Genomic DNA, 20,867 nt, shown 5'->3' on the forward strand with positions numbered 1-20,867 from the left:
ATATATAACGTAACACCACCCTCAATCAACGTTTTTTTGGCGGCGCTGGCCGTCCACCTCAGTGACGTAGACAGCGTGCAAATTTGGTCTTGCTATGTGACTTACCGATCATTATTTTAGCATTATTTTCTTTTCGAATTCCTTTGTTTTTATAGTCAGTAAACACCGAAATATTTGCATTTATTTTTTATTCGAGGAATATAAGATGTTAACTGTATTTGCATTAGCTTATGCAAACCGAGAAAACCTTCGGGAGAACTCCAGAGCAGATCAGTGCTATCCTGACACGGTGAGACCTGCTCTAAAGTTCTTACAATTAGAGGTTTGTTTTAGCCAATACAAGCACAAAAGCCATATTTTATTATTTTAATAAAATAACAATAGTGCGAAACAGATAAATTCAAAACAAACATTTTAGTAATGCGATCAAACGTTCTCTGATATATGTTTTTTATTGAGCAAGCTTTCGGCTGTCTGACTACAGCCTTCCACCCGGCATTTTTTCAAACATTTCAATGTTTTTTTTAAGATGTATTCATGATTGATTTGCAAATTCTCATTGTTTCATTTATTGATTTGATTGGTTGATGCCTGGCTTCATTTTACCCAATGAAATTCTTAATTTTAAAAAATAAACAAATAAAAACGTTATTTGCCTTTATGTCCGTCATCTTATTGAAAAAATATTTTCCGTAAGAAATTTCACAATTAAGTTAAGTGGTTTCTGACCGCTTCCGAGTTCTCGTGAAAATATTTTTGCCGTACGAGCCTCCCAGCCGGAAAATAACGTAAATTTAGCATTACTAAACCTGCCGTCTAGAAAATGCAATGCCAATATGTTCGCCTCGTCGATTTTTGATTTTAAGCAAGTCAAAGTTAGACGGAAATATTTCAGGATATTTTGCGCTTGTAGAGAGTAATCTTTTTTGTTTTGTATTTTCGATGCCTGACCGCTTGTACGAGTAATCAAATCAGAACGTAATCAAGAAAAACTTCAGTAAATAAACACTTAGTTGGTTCGCGATTAGAATAATTCTATATGGAGATTGTCCAATTGAAATTTTATGATATTCTATCTAATATCAAGCACATGAGGGCAGTTTGTACACACAAAGAAGACCGATCGAAAGAGAAAAACTGTATTTTGTAAATTTTTTCCTTAATATTGACTATTGAGTGAATATGTTTTTCTGATCCGTTGTGTTTTCAATGTGTGACGTCTCCCTCACGCCTACCGCATGATACGAATCAAAACACAAGAAACACTGAAGTATGTAAATTTTTCATGTTTACAAATTAAATGCATTATTAATCTCCATGCGACGCCTTGCAACTAAACATATAATTGGAGCGAAATAAGTTCGCGAAGTCTACATTTCTCCCACGCAGTTTGGTTTTTCTTGCTTTATTCCGAAAAACGTTCACGTGAATGTATGGCCGAAGACTTCGCGAAACTGGAGGAAAATCTTCCCGTTTATGGCTGGCGCGTTAAGTTGGATCACACATTTCCGACGAGACCTCGAGCGAGCAAATTACCGCGATGGAAACAGTTGCCCAAATTAGTGGGTCTAGGATATCGGTAATTTTCTACAATATAATTGTCTCTCTTTACATTGTTTTTTCGCTATTTACTTTGCGTGGAAGATCTAAAACCTTGGGTTTTGTTTTGTTGCTTTTGTAATGTTATCCGCACGCAAAGTAGAGGAGTTATAACGAAGGCAAATGGTTGTTCCTTATCATGACTATGTTCTTTTGTGTCCTTTGGTTTCCATTCAGTGTGATTCAAATGTTTGTAACTTGATTTCGCGTTATGCTTGAGCAAAGACAGAAAACGGGGAACGCGCGGTTGAAGAGATTTGTACATTAGCCGGCCTTCGAATGATCGTGACTAAAACACCACACGAGTACATACGAGTACATACGAGTACATACGAGTAACATACGAGTACATACGAGTGACATACGAGTACATACGAGTAACATACAAGTACATACGAGTAACATACGAGTACATACGAGTGACATACGACTATTTTCTAGTCAACAAATGAGAAACAACACAATTTCTTCAATACATTGATATTTGCGTTTATTCTTCCTTGTATTTGTGTGGACTTTGGGGCAACCATTTGATGGATTTAAATGCTGAAAAGGTATTTTACTTTCATACTACATTCATTTGCATGTTTTAGTTGAATTTGTTATAGATATTTTGTCGATGCGATTTGCCAGTATTTGAGCGCTTTTTGAAACACTTTCACCAAGGAAATACATATTTATGAAAGCGATTAAATAAACAACGTATAAATAATGCTTTCAAAACGTGCTATATGAAATAAATGTACATTATATTTGAATTAAATGACAGTTGCACTGTGTTACGTATATATATCATATTACGCGTACAATTTCAGCTTACTTTTAATGTTTTTAAATGTTTTGGATCCTTATCTATAAAGTAAATGGTTTGAACCCGTGAGTATCGTTACATGTTTGTAAATGTAGATCGTCCAGGTTTGGAATAGTCCTGAGAAGGACTGTTTTTGTTGTTGTTGACTGACGTTTCGACAACCTTAGCGGTAGTCATCTTCAGAGTCAAAATGAATGTATAATCGCTTTCATAAATATGTATTTCCTAGGTGAAAGTGTTTCAAAAAGCTCTCAAATACTGGCAAATCGCATCGACAAAATATCTATAACAAATTCAACTAAAACATACAAATGAATGTAGTATGAAAGTAAAATACCTTTTCAGCATTTAAATCTATCAAATGGTTTCCCCAAAGTCCACACAAATACAAGGAAAAATAAACGCAAATATCAATGTATTGAAGAAATTGTGTTGTTTCTCATTTGTTGACCAGAAAATAGTCCTATGTCACTCGTATGTACTCGTATGTTACTCGTATGTACTTGTATGTTACTCGTATGTACTCGTATGTCACTCGTATGTACTCGTATGTTACTCGTATGTACTCGTATGTGCTCGTATGTACTCGTGTGGTGTTTTCATTGAGTTCAATAATAACTGGAGCGGCTATCTCAAGCGCGGCCTTAGATATCTGCTGACGCCAAAAAAATGGCGGATTTCGTCCGTTGCCGCTGAGATTTACCGAAATTGATCGCTTTTCCGAAAATTTCACAATTTCCCACTCCCTCCTGAGGAAAGAGAGAAGAAAATGTATGTGTGTATTTGGGATTCGTCAAGCAATTTTTTGATGAAAATCAAGGTAAAAACCTCAAATTCATAACAGCGAGTCAACTGTGGTTGTCAGTTATGTGCTACTACGAGGATGCATTTATAACTATCGACGAAAGAGCTATATGTCGGCTACACATGTATGAATGCAGATGTGCGTCGTTTTTTTACCAACGTCGAACTTGTTTGATCGATTAAACTCTTTAGTCTATACAAAAAAGTATATCATAGTTCATCTCCACGGTTCACGAGAGAGAAGTTAGCTTATTTGTTATCATTGCTATTTTGCTTCTTTTCATGATGCAATGGGCAATGGCTTTTTTCGCCACAATTGTTGGATTTTTACTTGTTTCTTTAAAAAAGTAAATATTAAATCTCTGGATATTTACGGATTTTCTGTAATTGAGTTTCATATTAAATTTCAAAAGACTCAAGTCTGCATAGGTTTGGTAAATCAAAACAAACAATATTGTATAGAAAGTACTTTAAGTAACCTTTTTGTGATGTTCTGAAGTGCAACTGCATCAAATACTTGTAAAGTTGTAGCACATTTTGATTTTGTTGTATTGATACATGAATTGGGCAAAATGCAAATAATCATCAAAACACTTATGCTTCCAATGGTGTTTATAATTCATTTGTAGTTTTAATACTTCTACCCTTCTTTTTCACTTTGTTTTGTTTTTCCTATATTTGCAAATAAGTACACAATTTGAATGATTAACACAGTTTTCACCTAAATAATAAATTTCATAAGCAGTTGGTAGTGCATTTTGTTCTCTGAGTATCCACATCTGGTGTTTTGTTCATACAAGAATGATGAAGTGCAAGTAGATATGTCATAGCAAGGCAATATAACCAAATGAATCAAATACCTATAGTGTACTTTTATGCTAGAAGCTTAAAAGCTTTTAGAAATTATAAAGTTATTGGATTATATTAACCATATATCATCAATCTCATGAAAAGAAATAAGAAGCAAAAAATTTGTAGGAAAGCTTTGAAAAGTGAAAAACTTTTCTTTAAAAAAGTAGCAATAATGCATATGATAAATCTCCATTCTGTACTTTACTAGGTAAATAAGCTCAAACTGTTTCTTGAAACAAAAACTGTAATAATGAAGAAATATACAGTACAGTAACTTTGAAAGTTTCATCACTGAATCTTTAATGCTTCAGTGTAGTGCATTAGATATTAGTAACATTTATACAACACTCAACTAAAATGTTTTGATAAAGATATGACTTGATTTAAACATAAGTTATATAAAACCCAATGGCTTATATAGTTTGATGCTTCACATCTGCATCAAGTCATCAATCTCAGTACAAATGTTTACATAGACTTTATGGCTTTCCCATTTTATATGTTTGTGAATTGACATTTCATTAAGCATCAAAACACACACAACCTTGCCATCTTTCTTTGGTTCATGAACTTTAACTTCAAAGCATTCAAGGCATCCTTAGTGAATCCATTGTCTCCATCCCTAGAATTTGACCATGATCAAATTAAATAACTCTGGATAGGGCAGACGATAAATCAATTATCTTTACAGCATTATAATTTTTTAAGACTCTGCCTGGTCAATAACATCTTCCAGTCATCTTTACTCCTTGGTCTTCCCTGCATGTTGTCAGCAAATAGAACATAACAAGCTCTGCTCCAAATCATGGGTACTCTTGGGGCTGATCATTTCGTTTTGATACTTACTCACAGAGCAAAATGTGTGCAGGGTCTTTTTTGCTTTAGGGAAACTATTTTGCAAATAGATGGGTAAATTTACGACTTCATGCAGACTTTAGAAAAGTATGCAGAATTTTATTAACAAAACAGGAAAACATCAGTATATTTGGCGTTCAAGTCAGTCTTAAAAATACGATCTTTAATATGTATTTTATGGCTTTTAAAGTGCATGTATAATTGCTTTTCAGTTTTCAATCGTTGACGGACTAAAAACTAAGCAACTATCTCACCTGTGAGAAGCGATATGTTCCTTTTGTGGAAACTACGACATCCAACAATTGAACGATTGAAGTGTTGGCATTATAAAGAAATGCCAAAAGATATCGTCACAGAATATGGAACTAACGATATCGTGTTGGTTTTTGAAAAATTCTTTATAATTTACTATATACACCAGGGGGAGGTCGAGAATATTATTTTTCTGCAAAGCGATCATTTCAGCGGAAATACGTCCGTTGGCCGCCATTTTTTTGGCGACCTCGCCCCAGTAAAGATAGCCGCTCCAGTTATTATAGAACTCAATGGGTGTTTTAGTCACGATCGCCTTCGAATATTTAGCGATGCGTGAAACGTCAACGAGAAAGATTTGCTGTTTAGATGTAGAAATTAAAACGCCACCACTGAATACTCTAGCAATTTTTCCATTGATCATTCTAATTAAGTTGCAATATATTTGAAAACGAGTATATGAAAGCAGATAATCTTTATAGTTCCAAGCAAAATCGAATAACGACTCGAGGCGAACCCAGCCAACGTCTCTGAACTTGAGGATTTTGAAATTAGCGGGTATGCCTGTGTTTTTCTTTTGACCGATGCTGGTTCTGTTGTATATTTCTGAAGTGCTTGGAATGTCAGTGCTTTGACTTCGTATGCAATGAATCAAGTTTTGACTTCGTATGCAATGAATCAAGTTTTACTAAAATTATGATTTTTAAAGAACGGTGATTGGTGCAAAACATCAAAATCACTTCTTGGAATGACAATCTCGGCGCAAACCTGGGACTTGGTAACGCAGTTTTATTGTCAGGTCAAATGTAAAAGCCACAAAACACGCCGTTTATGCTTTCATATTTCACTATTACGATATTCAAGTAAAAATCTCTGAAGTATGATTAACTTTATATTTTTGCGTACGTATTGCATAGTAATGATCACCAAGAGCACTTATCGTAGTCAAAAATTGCCCCCTCCCCTCGTTGTATGGAGATATTATTCGCAGACTTTGTAAGTGAGTAATTGACTCAGCGTTGTTGCGTAGCAACATATGTAATTCATTGTTTTTACGGAGTGGGAGGCAGTTCAAACTATGGGAAAATGAGCAGCCAGCTTTGCGGGTTATTGTTTCCCTGTCAACCGGGCCTTTCTTATTCCCAAATCAGGCTCGACATTTTATCATCAACATCATTTTGTTTTTTTGTTGTTTAGGTTTTCATTGACTCGCGTGCTCATTCAAGCTCTTCTAAAATGTTGATACATTTTTTCCCTAAATGATGTCATTTGATGCTACTCTACGTGTTTTGCTTAAAGTAGAAACAACGATGTCTTAACTTGCCCTTGTTATGAAGGAATATTTCCTAATTTGCCCTTGGCATGTTTTTAAAAACTTTGAAACCGATACTGTTCTTTTTTATCTCATCCGTGAATTGGGTGGTTTTTATCTTTTGATTTTACCATGATGCATTGCGTTGCACCCTCTTTAAAACTAAATTGCCTCAATGAAAATGAACGCCTTACCATTCAACATAACACTGTAACTTTGAAAAATTTATCGAAAAAAATTTACAGAATACAATATATGTGATGTGATAACTGAGCTGATTATCTAAGTAAACATTTCTGCTTGAAGCGATAACTGTTTATATCTTTGGAAACTGACTTATGTATGATGTTAAATCACACATTGTCGTTTAGGAAAGAATATCCACGAAGGCTGTTTGCTTTGTTCACTTTATTTGCATCATGTAATATTTGGTTTATTGTCCGTTGGTATTTTTACGCATAAAAAGGTTGATGAAAAATGCTGCCAAAGAGAAAAAGGAAGGAAGAGTGCCAATCATCGATCCCTATAAAATGAATCCATGTCGACAGATATATGGTAAGGTTATGATTAATGGTTATCTCTCACCACCATGCTACACGAAGTATACTCTTTCTTTATGAATGGGATTACGTCAATCGGTTTATATGCAGTCCACTATGTTGTCATTTCGGACAGCCTGGGGACTGTGTGTCCGTAGCTAACGTCAGGAAGGAAATTTCCAAGTTTAGTTGTAAAATGTTACAGCACTGTGTTTATGACTATTATGTAACACTTACTGGAAGTCGTCCACCAGCGACTTAACATTGTGTTCAATGAATAACGCTTTCAGGTGGGGGCTCGTGGTCAAGAAAGAAGAACAACTAAGTTGTTTTTTGGGACCTCAGTTGTTTGCAGTTTTTGTAATAGCGAGAGAGATTTTAACACATTTCACGGTACTTCAAAAAGAGATAAAAAACTGTGATTATGGGGTGTCCGTTATAGCAGGGTGTCTGGAGGGCGAGAAAATGTAATTAGTTTATTGATTACTGCTATTGCGAAAATTGCTATCTCACTGAAAGATATACACATTTGCTATTTTTCACAGGCGTTCCGCTTGGTGGTATTGGCTGTGGTTCTATCGGCCGTGGTTGGAAAGGTGACTTTAACCGTTGGCAGTTGACCCCCGGAATGTATTCTTACGATATTGTCCCTGCTGACCAGGTAAACATGCACATTGAAGCAATGGGCAGGAACTCATATCCACTGTTACGTCATTGTTATCTCTATATGTTCTGAACGCATTCAATAGATGCACTGCTTAAACTGCGTTGAAAAGATCTGTCGTTCATAGCTTATGTCGATGTTCACGTACGTTGCTAACATTGTGTTGCTACCCTAAGATGGAATACTTCGTATCTCCCACCCCCTTCCTTTGCCAAATTCAATGGTTCCCTAATAGTAAATAATGTTCTATCTCATCTACAGTTCACTGTCTGTATACGAAGAAAAGGAAGGACTGTTCATCAGGTAAAACCAGTTTTCATTCGTAGATGGAAATCACAGGGGGGTTAAAGTACAATTCTACGCGAATTGTGCTGTTCTAAATCAATTTGTTCAACTCTAGAAAATATTGTCCTTTTGACAAAAATACGAGCTTTCACCTTTTCAATATGTGTTATAAAATCATTATGTTAATGTAATGAAAACAAATTGCAAAAAAACTACAAAAAAGCAGTTTTGCATCACTGCATGCTCATTTCACAAAGAACTATTTGTAAAACCTCCTTTAGCAACATATTTCAACCACCTAAGGGATTCAAAAAATATCGATATTTTTGTAAAGTATCGATACCAAGTCGATATTTGAAGTTATCAAAAGTATTGATACTTCAGTATAGACCCACAACAATACAATGTGCATTTACAATTTTTTTGTTAAAAATAAGTCCGACAAATCGTCAACTTTAACGAGTCTAACTTTCTGTTTAGCTGCACACGTCTGCCGTATAGACTTAAGCATGTTTTCCACTAGCCACGTATCGTAACGTATCGTAGCAAAACGTAACATGGCGCATGCGTGATTGTGCCAATTGACCATCAAATTCACAAGCACGCATGTGCCATGTTACGTTTTGCTACGATACGATACGTGGCTAGTGGAAAACAGGCTTTAGTCGAGTTTTAACGTGAAGTTAGTCCTGATAAATTGCACTTTTTAAGATAAGGACCTACCATAAGTTTGAACAACAGACGAAAAAAGTGTAAAACGACCGATATTCATCTGAATGGATCGTATATCTAGAATGTATTTTATTGATCAGCTCACTCACATGAATAAACTGAACTCGTCACGTCAATAAACTGGAAGTTTTCGAGACTCTAGCTTCTGTACGAAGTAACCGTAATTTTTTAAACAGCAAGTATTGTGTCCTCAAACATCGTCGAATCATTTGTTGTATGGTCAAAGTTTGAAGTCGTGGAACTGGGGTTTTAATGGCGAAAATGCGATTTACCACGCACTCTATCCACGCTCGTGGACTGTGTACGAAATACCATCGCAAAGGATTCGTTTGATTTGCAGGCAAATATCCCCTATATTCCCTAATGAGTATAAGGTAAGATAAAATCATTACCCTGTTTAATTATTTTTCCCAATGTAAATGTGTCATGGTCTAATGAGTGTTTTTCCATCTATATAAATGGTTGAAAATAGCGTATACTGAAAAGAAATGTTGCTCTGTTGAGCATAATGCAACCAAATAACGCGATCTCATTTGAAAGCACCCTCTTACGTCATATGTTAGCATGCTCTTACGTCATATGATAGCACCCTCTTACGTCATATCATTTCATGCTTTTACGTCGTATAACAGCACGCTCTCATATGATATCTATGTCGTTCTTATTATCCAGCTTCCCCGACTTCATTTCACAAAAGAGAGTGCAAAGTTAGCTTTTAGTTACAATACTCATGGCTCAGGTTAAATTTAGAACATTTTCGATCGAAGTAAAATATAATGACTTAGTTAGCTATAGTTGACAGTTACATATTTAGACTTTTAATATATTTACATATTTAGCTTGAGAAACATTCGCTGTTGCACGTATCCAGAATGTTGTGGGAAGTTTTATCGTTTCATTTGTAGTTTATGTGCTAGACTCAACATTATTTTTGTATAAATATATCAAAATTTTACTCTAACAATACAATGGATCAATGATACCTACATAAACATAAAAGTATCATTGATTTTTTTGTGTTTATATTAGCGTATGAAACAGCTATCAAATAAATTCAAATCCCTTCTTATGTTTCGTCCATTTTAAATACACTTCGTAATCGTGAGAGAAACACCTCATTTCATCGTTTACCAAACCAATCAGATGACATGAATCTAATGTAATTAGCTCTGTTATTTTGGCTGACTCTGTGTTTAAGTTTTGTTCAAAAAGAACGTTGTGTCCTCCGAAAGCCAAAAGATTTAGTTTGACAGGTGTCTTGTTATTGATTCAGGATACAAGTTTACCAGTCGCTGTGTTTGTCTGGACCGTACAGAATTACGGTAGAGAAGATGCTGACGTCACCATCATGTTTACGTTTCAAAATGGTGAAGGCATAGCGGATGATCCTAGCTATGGTCATTACAACGAACCTTTCACATGTAAAGGCATTCATTCAGACGTCAATGAAGATTCTAGGACAAACCGAGGTACGTGCAAGCTTTTTATAGCCAAAGCCAATAAGAGGGTCATACAAGGCAATTGCATCCTCCTTTTTTTTCATGACAATTTCAAATTATCAGCTATATAAGCTTAAATATATAGGTAAAAAATCCTTGCGTTGCCATTATTGTAGCGAAGCCAGCCCGATTTTTGCTTCCACTATTTTTGTGTCCACTTACCGTGAGAACAATAGATTTCCAAAAAATGAATAATGGTAAGCATTCAGAATTTACGTAGCGCGAGTAAATTTGCAGGCTGGCTACGGTACCAATGGCCACAATGCTCGAGGGAATTTATACGGATTTTCACTTTTTGATGACGCAGAACAAGTTCAAAATTTCCAGCAGAAAAACGTAGCCAACATTTTACAGTATGGAAAACGTAAACTGTTTTCTTCTAATTTATATGTTGGACGAGTTCTAATTTCAGTGTACTCAGAAACTTATATATAGAACTGACCATTACAGTGTAATAACAGGGAAAAATGTATGAATGAAAATGAAAACTTGGTTTACGAGGAAAAAATACCTAAATTTATGGTTTTTTACCTGGACATGCATTTGTATGTTTCTTAATATTTCAATTTTTCAATCATGCAACCTAACTTTTTCTCCATTTCTTATTTTTATTGAAATGCAATAAAAGCAATTTACTGTGTGTACCATATAGCTCATGACGCAGGAGATAAAAGTTCGCCAGTAGTGTATGACGTCACTGGCGTTTTGCTAAATCGTAATATTTATCCGCGATGCACTTACGTCATTGCTGCAAAAGGAAAACGTCAGGTAGTTGATATTTTTGCGCATGTTTTTTTAATTCACGAGTTCACGGTAATGTAGTGAAATATTAAATAAAGCATAATACGAAAAAGGACATCGTTTAAACTCAAATTTAAGTTATAAAACAAGACGATTTAAACTGTAATATTTTGGTTTTATTTTAAAACCATCACCATGCAGACGATGCATTTATTCGCTGCAATTTTTTACACATATACAGAGTAGGTTTTAAGTTACATAATGAGGAAGTTTTATTGGCTATTTACGGTAATTAACAATTGTAAATAGCCAATCGAATTTCCCATGATGTAACTTTTCACTCTCTCTATATATGTGTAACCATCTGCCAGCTTGTAAATTGTCTCGTTTTATAAACTGAAATGGTTGTTTTTGAATGATGCTCTTGTCTTGTCGGTGATCGTGTTAGTGCATTTAAGGGAAAAGTACACTTTGTCGATTTGTGTTTGACCGTAAGAATGACTGCATCTAGCTACTTTACCAACAAAATTAGTCTATCACTCTATTTCTCCAGAATTTATTTCACACATATGCACTGAGAAAGTTTTTTTAAAGTGCCAGCGTACTCAGAACTCTTAAGAAATTGTGTTAATAAAAGCGGTTATTTCGAGCTAAAGACCGAAAGAAGTACGAACAAAAGAAAATTTTTTGAAGGGTATGAAAAATACCGTGTGAAAGGAAATATTGCTTCTCGATTTTTTCGATTAAAAATGTCTCTGAACAACTATCTGCTGGAAATCGAATTGCATGACATCATCCTATCTTTGAACTTAACAAATCATGTTTCTAGGAGAAAACAAACTTAATTCGCGTCACATGGAAAACATTTTTTGATGCAAAAGGTCCCGGACGAAGAGTCTGGCAGGATTTACACGAAGATGGGCTACTTTCATCAGGTTCAGGTACTGTCATCTAACGTTTTCTTTCCTCTCTCAGCTATTTCTTTCTTTTGTCAAGTTTCATTTCGTCTCTTAATTATTAAAAAAATTTTCTTCAGTATAGAGTTAGTTAATATTACCATTAGTTACAAGATTTGTGTCTGCAAAAATAGTCTTAGAAATTTGAGAAATGATGTAATCTATCGGGTGAAATATTTTTGGAATTACATTGTTATTGCCTTTTCTTTACCATGACCCGATGAATTCTGCTAAATTGTTTACAAGTAACGTAATTTAAGTCCATTTGCAAACATTGAAAACTCCGTTGAAGAAAGTAAATCAAAGTTTTCCTTTATTCTTATCTGTCATGAATTGGGAAAATCTCACCTGCAAAAAGTGCAAAGCCCATTTCACAACATATAAACTAACTTGGGCCCAATCCTGGTTCAAATTAACCCAAAAAATTTTGCTTACGTCTAAACAGTACTAACCCAGGTTTAAACTGGTTTTGCAGGGCTTAAACACCAAAAATATAACCTTAGTCGAACCCTGGTTAGTTTATGTCGAGTAAATTGGGCTGAAGTTTTTATTGCATGTATTGCATCTTTCAAATTTTACTATGACGAGAGCATTTTGTTAAAACCAAGCATCAGAATTAAAAATGAAGGAGAAAAGGTGCTAGTCTGAAAAAGATACTTGTAAAAGTGCCGAGTAAATGAAGAAAGAAACATTTTTGAAGATTTTTGGAACCTTTGCAGAGCGTTGAATAGTTGTTTCATGATACGGTGTCCTTGGAGGTGTTCTCAAGACGTAGAAGACTGTATGATACGAAACTTCTTCTAGTTGAATAGATGAGGGGGGGTAGGGGTGGTATTTTATTACATGCATGTCATCTGGATATAAATAATCGCTTTTAAAAACAAGAAAAACAAGTCAGTAACTACGACTGGCAAAAAGTATTTTAGTAACACACAAAACAATCGACACTCCGTATGAGGTAAACACATATAATAAATAATATATAAAATAAATAACAACATATAATAAATAATATTTAGAATAAATAACGCTTACTTCATATGGAGTGTCCATTGTTTTGTGTTTTACTAAAAGTCAGTTGTATATTTTGCTATGATTAGACGTCAGCAAGCGCAGCAAACCCGGTGAATGTCCCGCTGCTGCAGTCGCAGCGACGACGAACGTACCCTCTGGAACGGGGCAAAAATTGGAATTCTCGCTCGCATGGGATATGCCCGTGGTTTACTTTGGATCGAAAAAGATAAAACACTATAGGTGACGATTACACAAAAGCCTTTTTGCCTTGTCTAGGATGTAATTCTTCATTGGCTTGGTGAATGTGAAATGAGGTAGTATAGCAAAGGTCAAGGTTCAACAAAAATAGTCACTAGTTGTTGTTATCTTTTTTAAATATTCATTTTATCGTTATCTCTGAACGTAAGAAATCTAACATAAGAGAAAGTATTTTAACATGAAGGATAGGGAGAACGTTATTTGCTGTGAAATGAATTTTTTAATAAGTGAATCAATCGGCCAATCAAATAACAGCATTTAAAATTGGTTGAGCAACATAATCATGAATGTCGCAGTTTGTCATAAGTCAACATCAATAATGCGTTCAATGCTCAATAGTAAACCTATTTCGTGAGCCATTTGACCTCTTTGGCAGTGGCTCTCGTTACTTGTCTTTATTATTTCATTATGTACATGTTTAATTAGATGGTACACGAAATATTTTGGTTACCTTGGTAACGCTGGCCCGTCTTTGGTGAGTCATGCCTTCAGAAGCTACCATGAATGGGAAGAGAAAATAGATGATTGGCAGCAGCCTATATTACGTGATACGTGAGTGTTCCTTGTGGATATTTTTTTTTGCTGAATATAATTTACAAGGAAGTTATATTATGTTTAACAATCACCACATTTACCCCACACATAAGCCCCTGTGAAACTTTAAACATTTTTCAATCCTTTCGAAAATCGATATATATCCGCTGTTTTGATTTCTTTGTGTTGTTTTTTATAAAAAAGCCATTAAGCAACACGAGCTTCGAAGCACTTTCGTTAATGTTGCCTTCATTTGAAAAAAATCGAAACAGGTTTTTATGTTTGCTCGTAGCTACTGTTTGAGCAATTGACTGTAAAGACACACATTGTTTCAAAAAATGTACTCTCTTGAGATGGGTGTATTGAAACGTATAGGTGAATTTCAACCATATTCCCCAAGAAGTCAAGATACAAATAGATTTTCGACATGTTGGTAGAAATTTGATTTGTAAACAAGAAAACTCCTTTGTTAAATTCAATCAAGATGGCGGACGTGACTTGACATGCAAATTAATTAATCGTATTTTACGTCAAAGCTACAATTCTGTTGAAATGTTGATGAAGCTTTATGACTAAACAAACCCCGCAACAATCTGCTCCTTCATCGCAGACCTGTGCATTACTGTAACGTTTTGGACCATCAATTATTTACGATCACGATGACAACTTTTCTGTTTATTTCTCTGTATTTGTGAGTTTTACAATACTTTTTCCAGGAATCTTCCAGCATGGTACAAGTCAGCTTTATTCAACGAGTTGTATTTCGTTGCTGACGGTGGCACGATATGGTTAGATGTTGTCAAAGAAGAAAAAGAAAACCCAGATGTAAAGAATTTACCAGAATTCGTTTTGCAGTATGGTAGATTTGCTTATCTCGAAGGTATGCTTCTTCGTAAAATGCTCTCACAAAATATCTTCATTTTTTACTGGACGTTTGAACTAGGCTGTATAGTTTCAGGTTAAGACTGATTTTGTTGGGTTTGAGTTTTTGTGCCTTGCGAATTTTTATTTCGTTTTGCACATTTCTCTCCGCCATAGGTCACGAATACAGAATGTATAACACCTACGACGTCCATTTTTATGCTTCCTTTGCTCTCCTCATGCTCTGGCCAATGCTGCATCTCAGTCTTCAATATGATATAGGTGGGGTTAACGACTATATATATTGGTAATAATTGATGATCGTATTGTTTTATATTTTATATATATTTAACTTGATATCACATTGGGAGTTTGTTCTATTTATATGATGATACCACGTAAGACAAATGTTTTAATTTTTTTCTTTAAAATATTTTCACTATCGATTTTCTAATTGATTGATTTAATTAATCGACTGAGCTCAGATCGGTTTGCACAAGTTGATGCAAACTGTTATTTTATGAATATTTTTGCGATGCTGTATTATTAAACCCACCCCGATGTACAATTTTTCCATTTTAAATATTTACTAGATAGGATTTTCGGCATTTGAAAATAGAGATCCATTATGTGATAGTCTTTTTGAAGTGTGAGAGACAAGTAGATAAATAACAGCAATGTGACGAAAAAAGCATTTACGACTCGCAGACTCGCCGTTATTGCTCTCATTTATTGAAATCTTTCCGTGGAATTGTAAAATCTGCAAGCGGCTAAATATTTGTATTTAATTGTATTTAATTATTTTGAGGCGGTAGAAGGAATAACACCATGCATTATTTTTCACTAAAGTATTTTTCAGTATTAAATCTTTTAATACACTCCTGCTTTTGCTAAACCCCTTTTTCTCCTCTAAAGCTTAGAATTTCTAAATTTCTCCACATTTTATTATTTACCAATGACCTAGAAACCAATCTACTAGATATCTAACCCAGTCTAAATTCTATTGTTAAGAGTGAGGCAAGCCGCCATCTTGACATGTGGAAAAACTGACGATATTTACGATTAGCTAATATCCGCTTTTGCCGACTTGGTATTCAGTTTCAAAGTTGATAGTGTAGGTTTAATTTTTAAAATATTTGATAGGATTGGGTTTTTAAACCTGCTAGCTTTTTTTCATTTTGAGTTTTGCTCTTTGCCACCTTTCGAGATGGCGTCCTTACCTCACCTTGACACGGTAGTTAGACATCTAGGGGATTGGGTTGTTATTCATTGTCATTTACCGTTTCCTCGTTTGATAAATAATAAACTCTTTGAATGGATTCTTTTGACTCTCGTTAAAACTGTCATTGTACATTGATAAGCACGAGATTTATTTGATCGGAGCCAATGGCATTATATCATTGTTGTTATTTTCAGCGGCCATTGTGAACAGAAGTGAAATGAAAAAGAGGCTGACGATGATGAATGGCAGATCTTGTCCAAGAAAGGTCCAGGGATGTGTTCCTCATGATGTTGGAGATCCTGGTAGTGAAAACAGCTTTCAATTTTTCGCTTTGTAGTTTATAACGTAACTTATGATATTGTTTCGTTTCCACGCATGTCTTTATCAGCTCTATACCATTCAGTCCAGTATGATGTTTAAAATTGTGTCCACATTCTACATGTCCACTTTCTTGTATTGGAAAATGGTGTGTTGCTGCTGCTGCGTACTCCACTTTGTCACAAACAACTGTAGATTTCCTTGTGATTGGTTGATTTTTAGATGATGAGCCGTGGACAAATATTAACGCGTATGCGATACACGACACTTCTGAGTGGAAAGATCTAAATTTGAAATTCGTTCTTCAAGTAAGTGAAAGCCACGCTCATAAAATTGTTTTGTGCTCTGATGAATTGTGGAGCAGAATGATATTTAAAACCAAACATACACATATATATTTACAACGCATGAAATAAGTAAACGTTTACTTATTTCATGCGTTGTAAATATATATGTGTATGAATTGTGGAGCGTTGGGTTTAAAATCTTTTTTTGATTATGGTCGCGGAAAGAGAGATTTTCATAATACATGGAACAGTAGTAGCCTTGTGAATTGCACTATTCCCTTTTGCTATCTTATTCTTCAGATATTAGACTCCGTTAAACAGAATTTTTCTAGCATTCTTCTCACACAGGCGCTTCACGGATGTAAGCAGGATTTATTAGAAAGCGGAGGCGAGTCATTTAAGACGTGCCGAAAAAAGCAACTTATATGTAGGTTTCAGTTTTCAGAATTATCAGTTATTAAGAAAGTTCCTTTGCCTCCTCCCCCTACGCCTCTGTACTTATACCGCGACCGAATTTATAAAAAATTAACTGACCTTATTAACGCCTGTTGCAGAATTGCAACGAACACGACCCAAAATAAAGCTTAGGACAAAAAATTATTCGCCCGACAGAGTTTATTATTTCTTCGAAATGCCTTCACATGTAAATGTGTCGTTCAATCTTTGAAATATGCAATGGTATGGTATTCATTGAATTGATTTATTTCTTTCATTATCAGCTGTATCGTGATTACGTATATACTGATGATATTCAATATTTGGACGACCTTTGGCCAGTCGCAAAGGTTTGTTATCGTTCCAAGTCAAATCCACTGTGGCATTACTCCTTTTTTATTTTAAATTCACGGAAGAGAAAGCGTAGAATGTTTCTAAGTTGTTGCTTTGGAGGAATACAATTTCCAACTGTTAAAATAAGTCCAAAGAAATTTTGTTCGGGAAAAGCGAGAGGTGAATTGAACTGTAGATTGTTCTGTTAGAAAAACGATCTCTTAGTTTTTAACAATCTCTTCAAAAGTGATAATCTTGCTTGCAAAAGTCTTGTGTTGTTTTCTCTTTAATTGTTTTCGAGACAACATTTTACTTGGCTTTTGTACAAAAACGTAGATAAATGCATCGTTTTTATCGTTATCAATACGTTTATTTCGCTCAAATGAAATTGTACTTGGTTTTTCCCCCCAAAAACCTTAGAGTTCTTCTTTACCCAGCTACGAAAGGTAGATGAAAGCCAGGATACGAATTATTCCTTTTACGTTTTCTCGCTCACTAGACTGTCATGGCAAAAGCAGTTAGTCAAGACTCCGACGGCGATGGCTTGATAGATAACTCTGGATTCGCTGATCAAACATATGACGCTTGGGTTGTGTCGGGACCAAGGTCAGTAGGAGGGATGGGTTCACAAGATTTCTTTTATTTCGAAAGGAAGCTATCAGTGATTGCCTGAATAGCTTTTTGATGGAGAAAAGATACAACATACTTCGGTCTCAAAATATGCAACTTCATTTAAAGATTTCGTGATTTTTCCAGTGCCTATTGTGGCGGGTTATGGTTAGCTGCTCTTCGTGCAATGTCGGAAATCGCTCGAGTTCTCGGTTATCGTGAAGACATAAAAAAATACAACAATCTTTTGCAACGAGGAAAAAGAGCTTACGAACGCAAACTGTGGAATGGTAAGATCACCTACTTACAAAAACTACCACAACTTACACAACTGCAGTGGTCGTAACAAATAGTTTTTGCACCGTTCCATTGGCTTAAACTTGTGTATGACGAATGAACTGTTGAGTTGTGAGAGTTAAGTGTGGCCGTAGAAGTATTAAATTGCTGTGAATAGGGAAGTGCGATATGGATTATTGCTAGGAAGATTTAATTTAAGAAGCTTGAGAGGGATTGAGTTGCATGGGCGTTAAGTAATGTCTTTAGTTTAGAGATGAGGAAGTCTCTCATGAATCATGAGGCCCATATTGTTAGAGCGAGATGAGATTATTTTATAGTCGTCTGGAGAAGTTAGTGGTTAGAAAAATGAGTGTGAGAAAAAAAAATTGACAGCTAAAAATGGTGTTCAGAGACAGGAATTTCTTCTATAGGTCGTTACTACAACTACGATTGCAGTAGAAGACGTTATCATAACAGCATTATGGCAGACCAAATGGCGGGTCAATGGTATCTCAAGGCATGTGACATAGGACAGCATCTTAACGACAGGGTATGAAATAGAATCGGTAGCTAAAACTTGTTCAATGAATGACTTTCATAGACATTCTTGCTCCAAAAGATTAGTTCAAACATGTGCATAGTTTAACCTAAGTTCAACTTGGGCTTTTAGTTTAAGCCCAATTCCATGCATTCAACATTATAGTATTTTCAACATAGGTTTAACCGATAATGAAAAATTCCTGTTCAATAGTGCAGAATGTTTCATCCAGCGGACTGCGAGAAATTTGTCTTTAGCCTACCTTCAACACAGGCTTTAGGAAATCAAAACCAAAGTTTTTCTAAGATTATGCAATTCCCGCTCATTAAAGGTGTTCCCCAAAACGCACGTGATTAGTGCTCTTACGACCATTTTCGAATACAACGTCCTGCGGTTTCATCATGGCAGAATGGGCGCAGTAAATGGTATGAGACCTGATGGCAAGGTATATTGTGCAGAGTCATTGGTCATAGAAAATAAATTTCGAGTTATTACGATTAGCATAGTTAGTATGTTTAGCACATCACTTGGTATAATAAAGGCTCAATCAAGTAAATATTATCTTGTGCGTTGTATTATTTTTCTATTATTATTTATATTATAGCAATGTAGTGCATTATTTTGTTTATGTATAACTAGCATAAGCTGTATGTATCTATTTGCTCGTTTACATTTTGCTTCATCATTATTTTTTGGAAAATAATTTGTTTACATGATTTAAAACGAATCAACTTGGTACATTTTGTGCAGTAAAACATTCAATTTTAAAATTTCACCTTCAGATAGACACAAGCAGCGTGCAAGCTGAAGAGGTTTGGACAGGAATAACGTACGCAGTTGCTGCAGCGATGATTCAGGAGGTGAGATAGCTTATTATGCATCAATTTTCACCACGTTTTGTACGAAAAGATTACGGAAATATGGTGTTTGAACGTATCGAATATATAAAATATGTCACAAAATATGTGAAGAAATATGATACAAAACAATTTTTCCTGACAGCTTAGAATTAACACTAGATATCTGGACTTCACTAGATTACATGCATGTAGCTACGAATCACGTTTCATCCAATCATCACTTTGACTGTAAACGTTAGACTTCCTTATATAAGGACATTTACAAATTTTACACATTCTGTCACATGTCATAAAGACACCAGATTTCCCTGTGCGTACAGGGACTACATTTTCAGCAAAACAAAGTTATTCAAGTTTCAAAGTTGAACTACAGAATATTACCAAAGATAAAATCTTGTTTATCGCAGGGTCTGGTCGAAGAAGGCTTCCGAACAGCTAGCGGTGTTTACCGAAGTTGTTATGAGCGTTTTGGAATGGCATTCCAAACTCCTGAGGCATACACAAGTAATGGTTGCTATAGATCGTTGGGCTACATGAGACCGTTAAGCATTTGGGCAATACAGTGGGCGTGGGAGCGAAGGTCGAAGAAGTTGCAAGATAAAAAACATGCAAATGCAGCTTTCAAATTGCCGATGAACGAGTGTTGCCTCATGAATGGGTGTTGGGAGCAGGAAGAGCACAATAACGTTTATATTTGGGAAGATCAATCTTTTTCTAACAGTCCAAGTGTCACCCCTTCCAGGCCATTGTCTGTTGCTGATATGACGTCACCTCTTGACTGTGATTTTTCTGGCTTGGACGTCTTTGACCAGGTTCCAACAACACCAGGATTGCCTGTTCGTGCAAAATCTGATGGAAATTTGGATTTTAGTTGTATTTACACTTCTGGAAATTAATATGCAGATTTTGAAAATGTCCAGGTCCTGTTCATCGAAAGCTGGACAGTCTCCTCCATTCTCAGCTTTTAATGTATATTGGGTCACGATGATTTGAAATTTTGAGTGTACATTAATATCAAAAAATCTATAAAATAACTCTTTCTTTCTTGGGGTTCTTGGTCTGTCTACCGTAGCGTGGAAAACCTACACATTTAAGTTCGTTTTGCAGCTTTACATCATTGCCCATATCGTTTTTAGAAATTATTTTACAAGAGGTTAATTGCGAATTAGTTATTTTGCGTAGCGAAAGGTAAAAGTTAGACTTTCTAAGCTATTGTCCAATATCCCTCTGTTCTCAGCCCTTTTTTGAGCAATACTTATCCTATTTTGAGCAATTTAAAATTCCACTCATTTTCTTCATTTAACATCAGTTATAACCTTAATTCCTTCATTCAACAAGTTATTACCACGAATCATTTGTTCAATCCGCCTCATAAATCTTAATTTTGATGTTTCTATGCAACCACTCCCTCTTTTTATAAA

At 35.3% G+C, this 20,867-nt stretch overlaps 1 protein-coding gene across 2 annotated transcripts; it reads left to right on the plus strand.

The window, feature by feature from the left end:
• The first annotated feature begins 1,045 nt into the window (after positions 1–1,045).
• LOC124448971 (non-lysosomal glucosylceramidase-like) lies at positions 1,046–20,480 on the plus strand. 2 transcript variants are annotated; one of them, XM_046999918.1, is made up of 21 exons: positions 1,046–1,579; positions 6,952–7,040; positions 7,570–7,685; positions 7,950–7,991; positions 8,882–9,079; positions 9,979–10,174; positions 10,857–10,972; positions 11,775–11,886; positions 13,002–13,155; positions 13,600–13,725; positions 14,424–14,587; positions 14,746–14,850; positions 15,985–16,092; positions 16,331–16,416; positions 17,115–17,180; positions 17,663–17,769; positions 17,920–18,062; positions 18,480–18,598; positions 18,918–19,031; positions 19,369–19,446; positions 19,854–20,480. In XM_046999918.1, exons 1-21 carry the CDS (start codon positions 1,434–1,436, stop codon positions 20,340–20,342), a joined length of 2,874 nt encoding a protein of 957 aa, XP_046855874.1. In that variant the 5' UTR covers positions 1,046–1,433; the 3' UTR covers positions 20,343–20,480. The 2 variants fall into 2 exon arrangements, with proteins under 2 accessions (XP_046855874.1, XP_046855881.1); XM_046999925.1 differs by lacking the exon at positions 8,882–9,079.
• The last annotated feature ends 387 nt before the right edge of the window (positions 20,481–20,867 follow it).

This window comes from Xenia sp. Carnegie-2017, unplaced genomic scaffold (assembly GCF_021976095.1).
Source record: "Xenia sp. Carnegie-2017 unplaced genomic scaffold, XeniaSp_v1 HiC_scaffold_13, whole genome shotgun sequence".
Lineage (NCBI taxonomy): Eukaryota > Metazoa > Cnidaria > Anthozoa > Malacalcyonacea > Xeniidae > Xenia > Xenia sp. Carnegie-2017.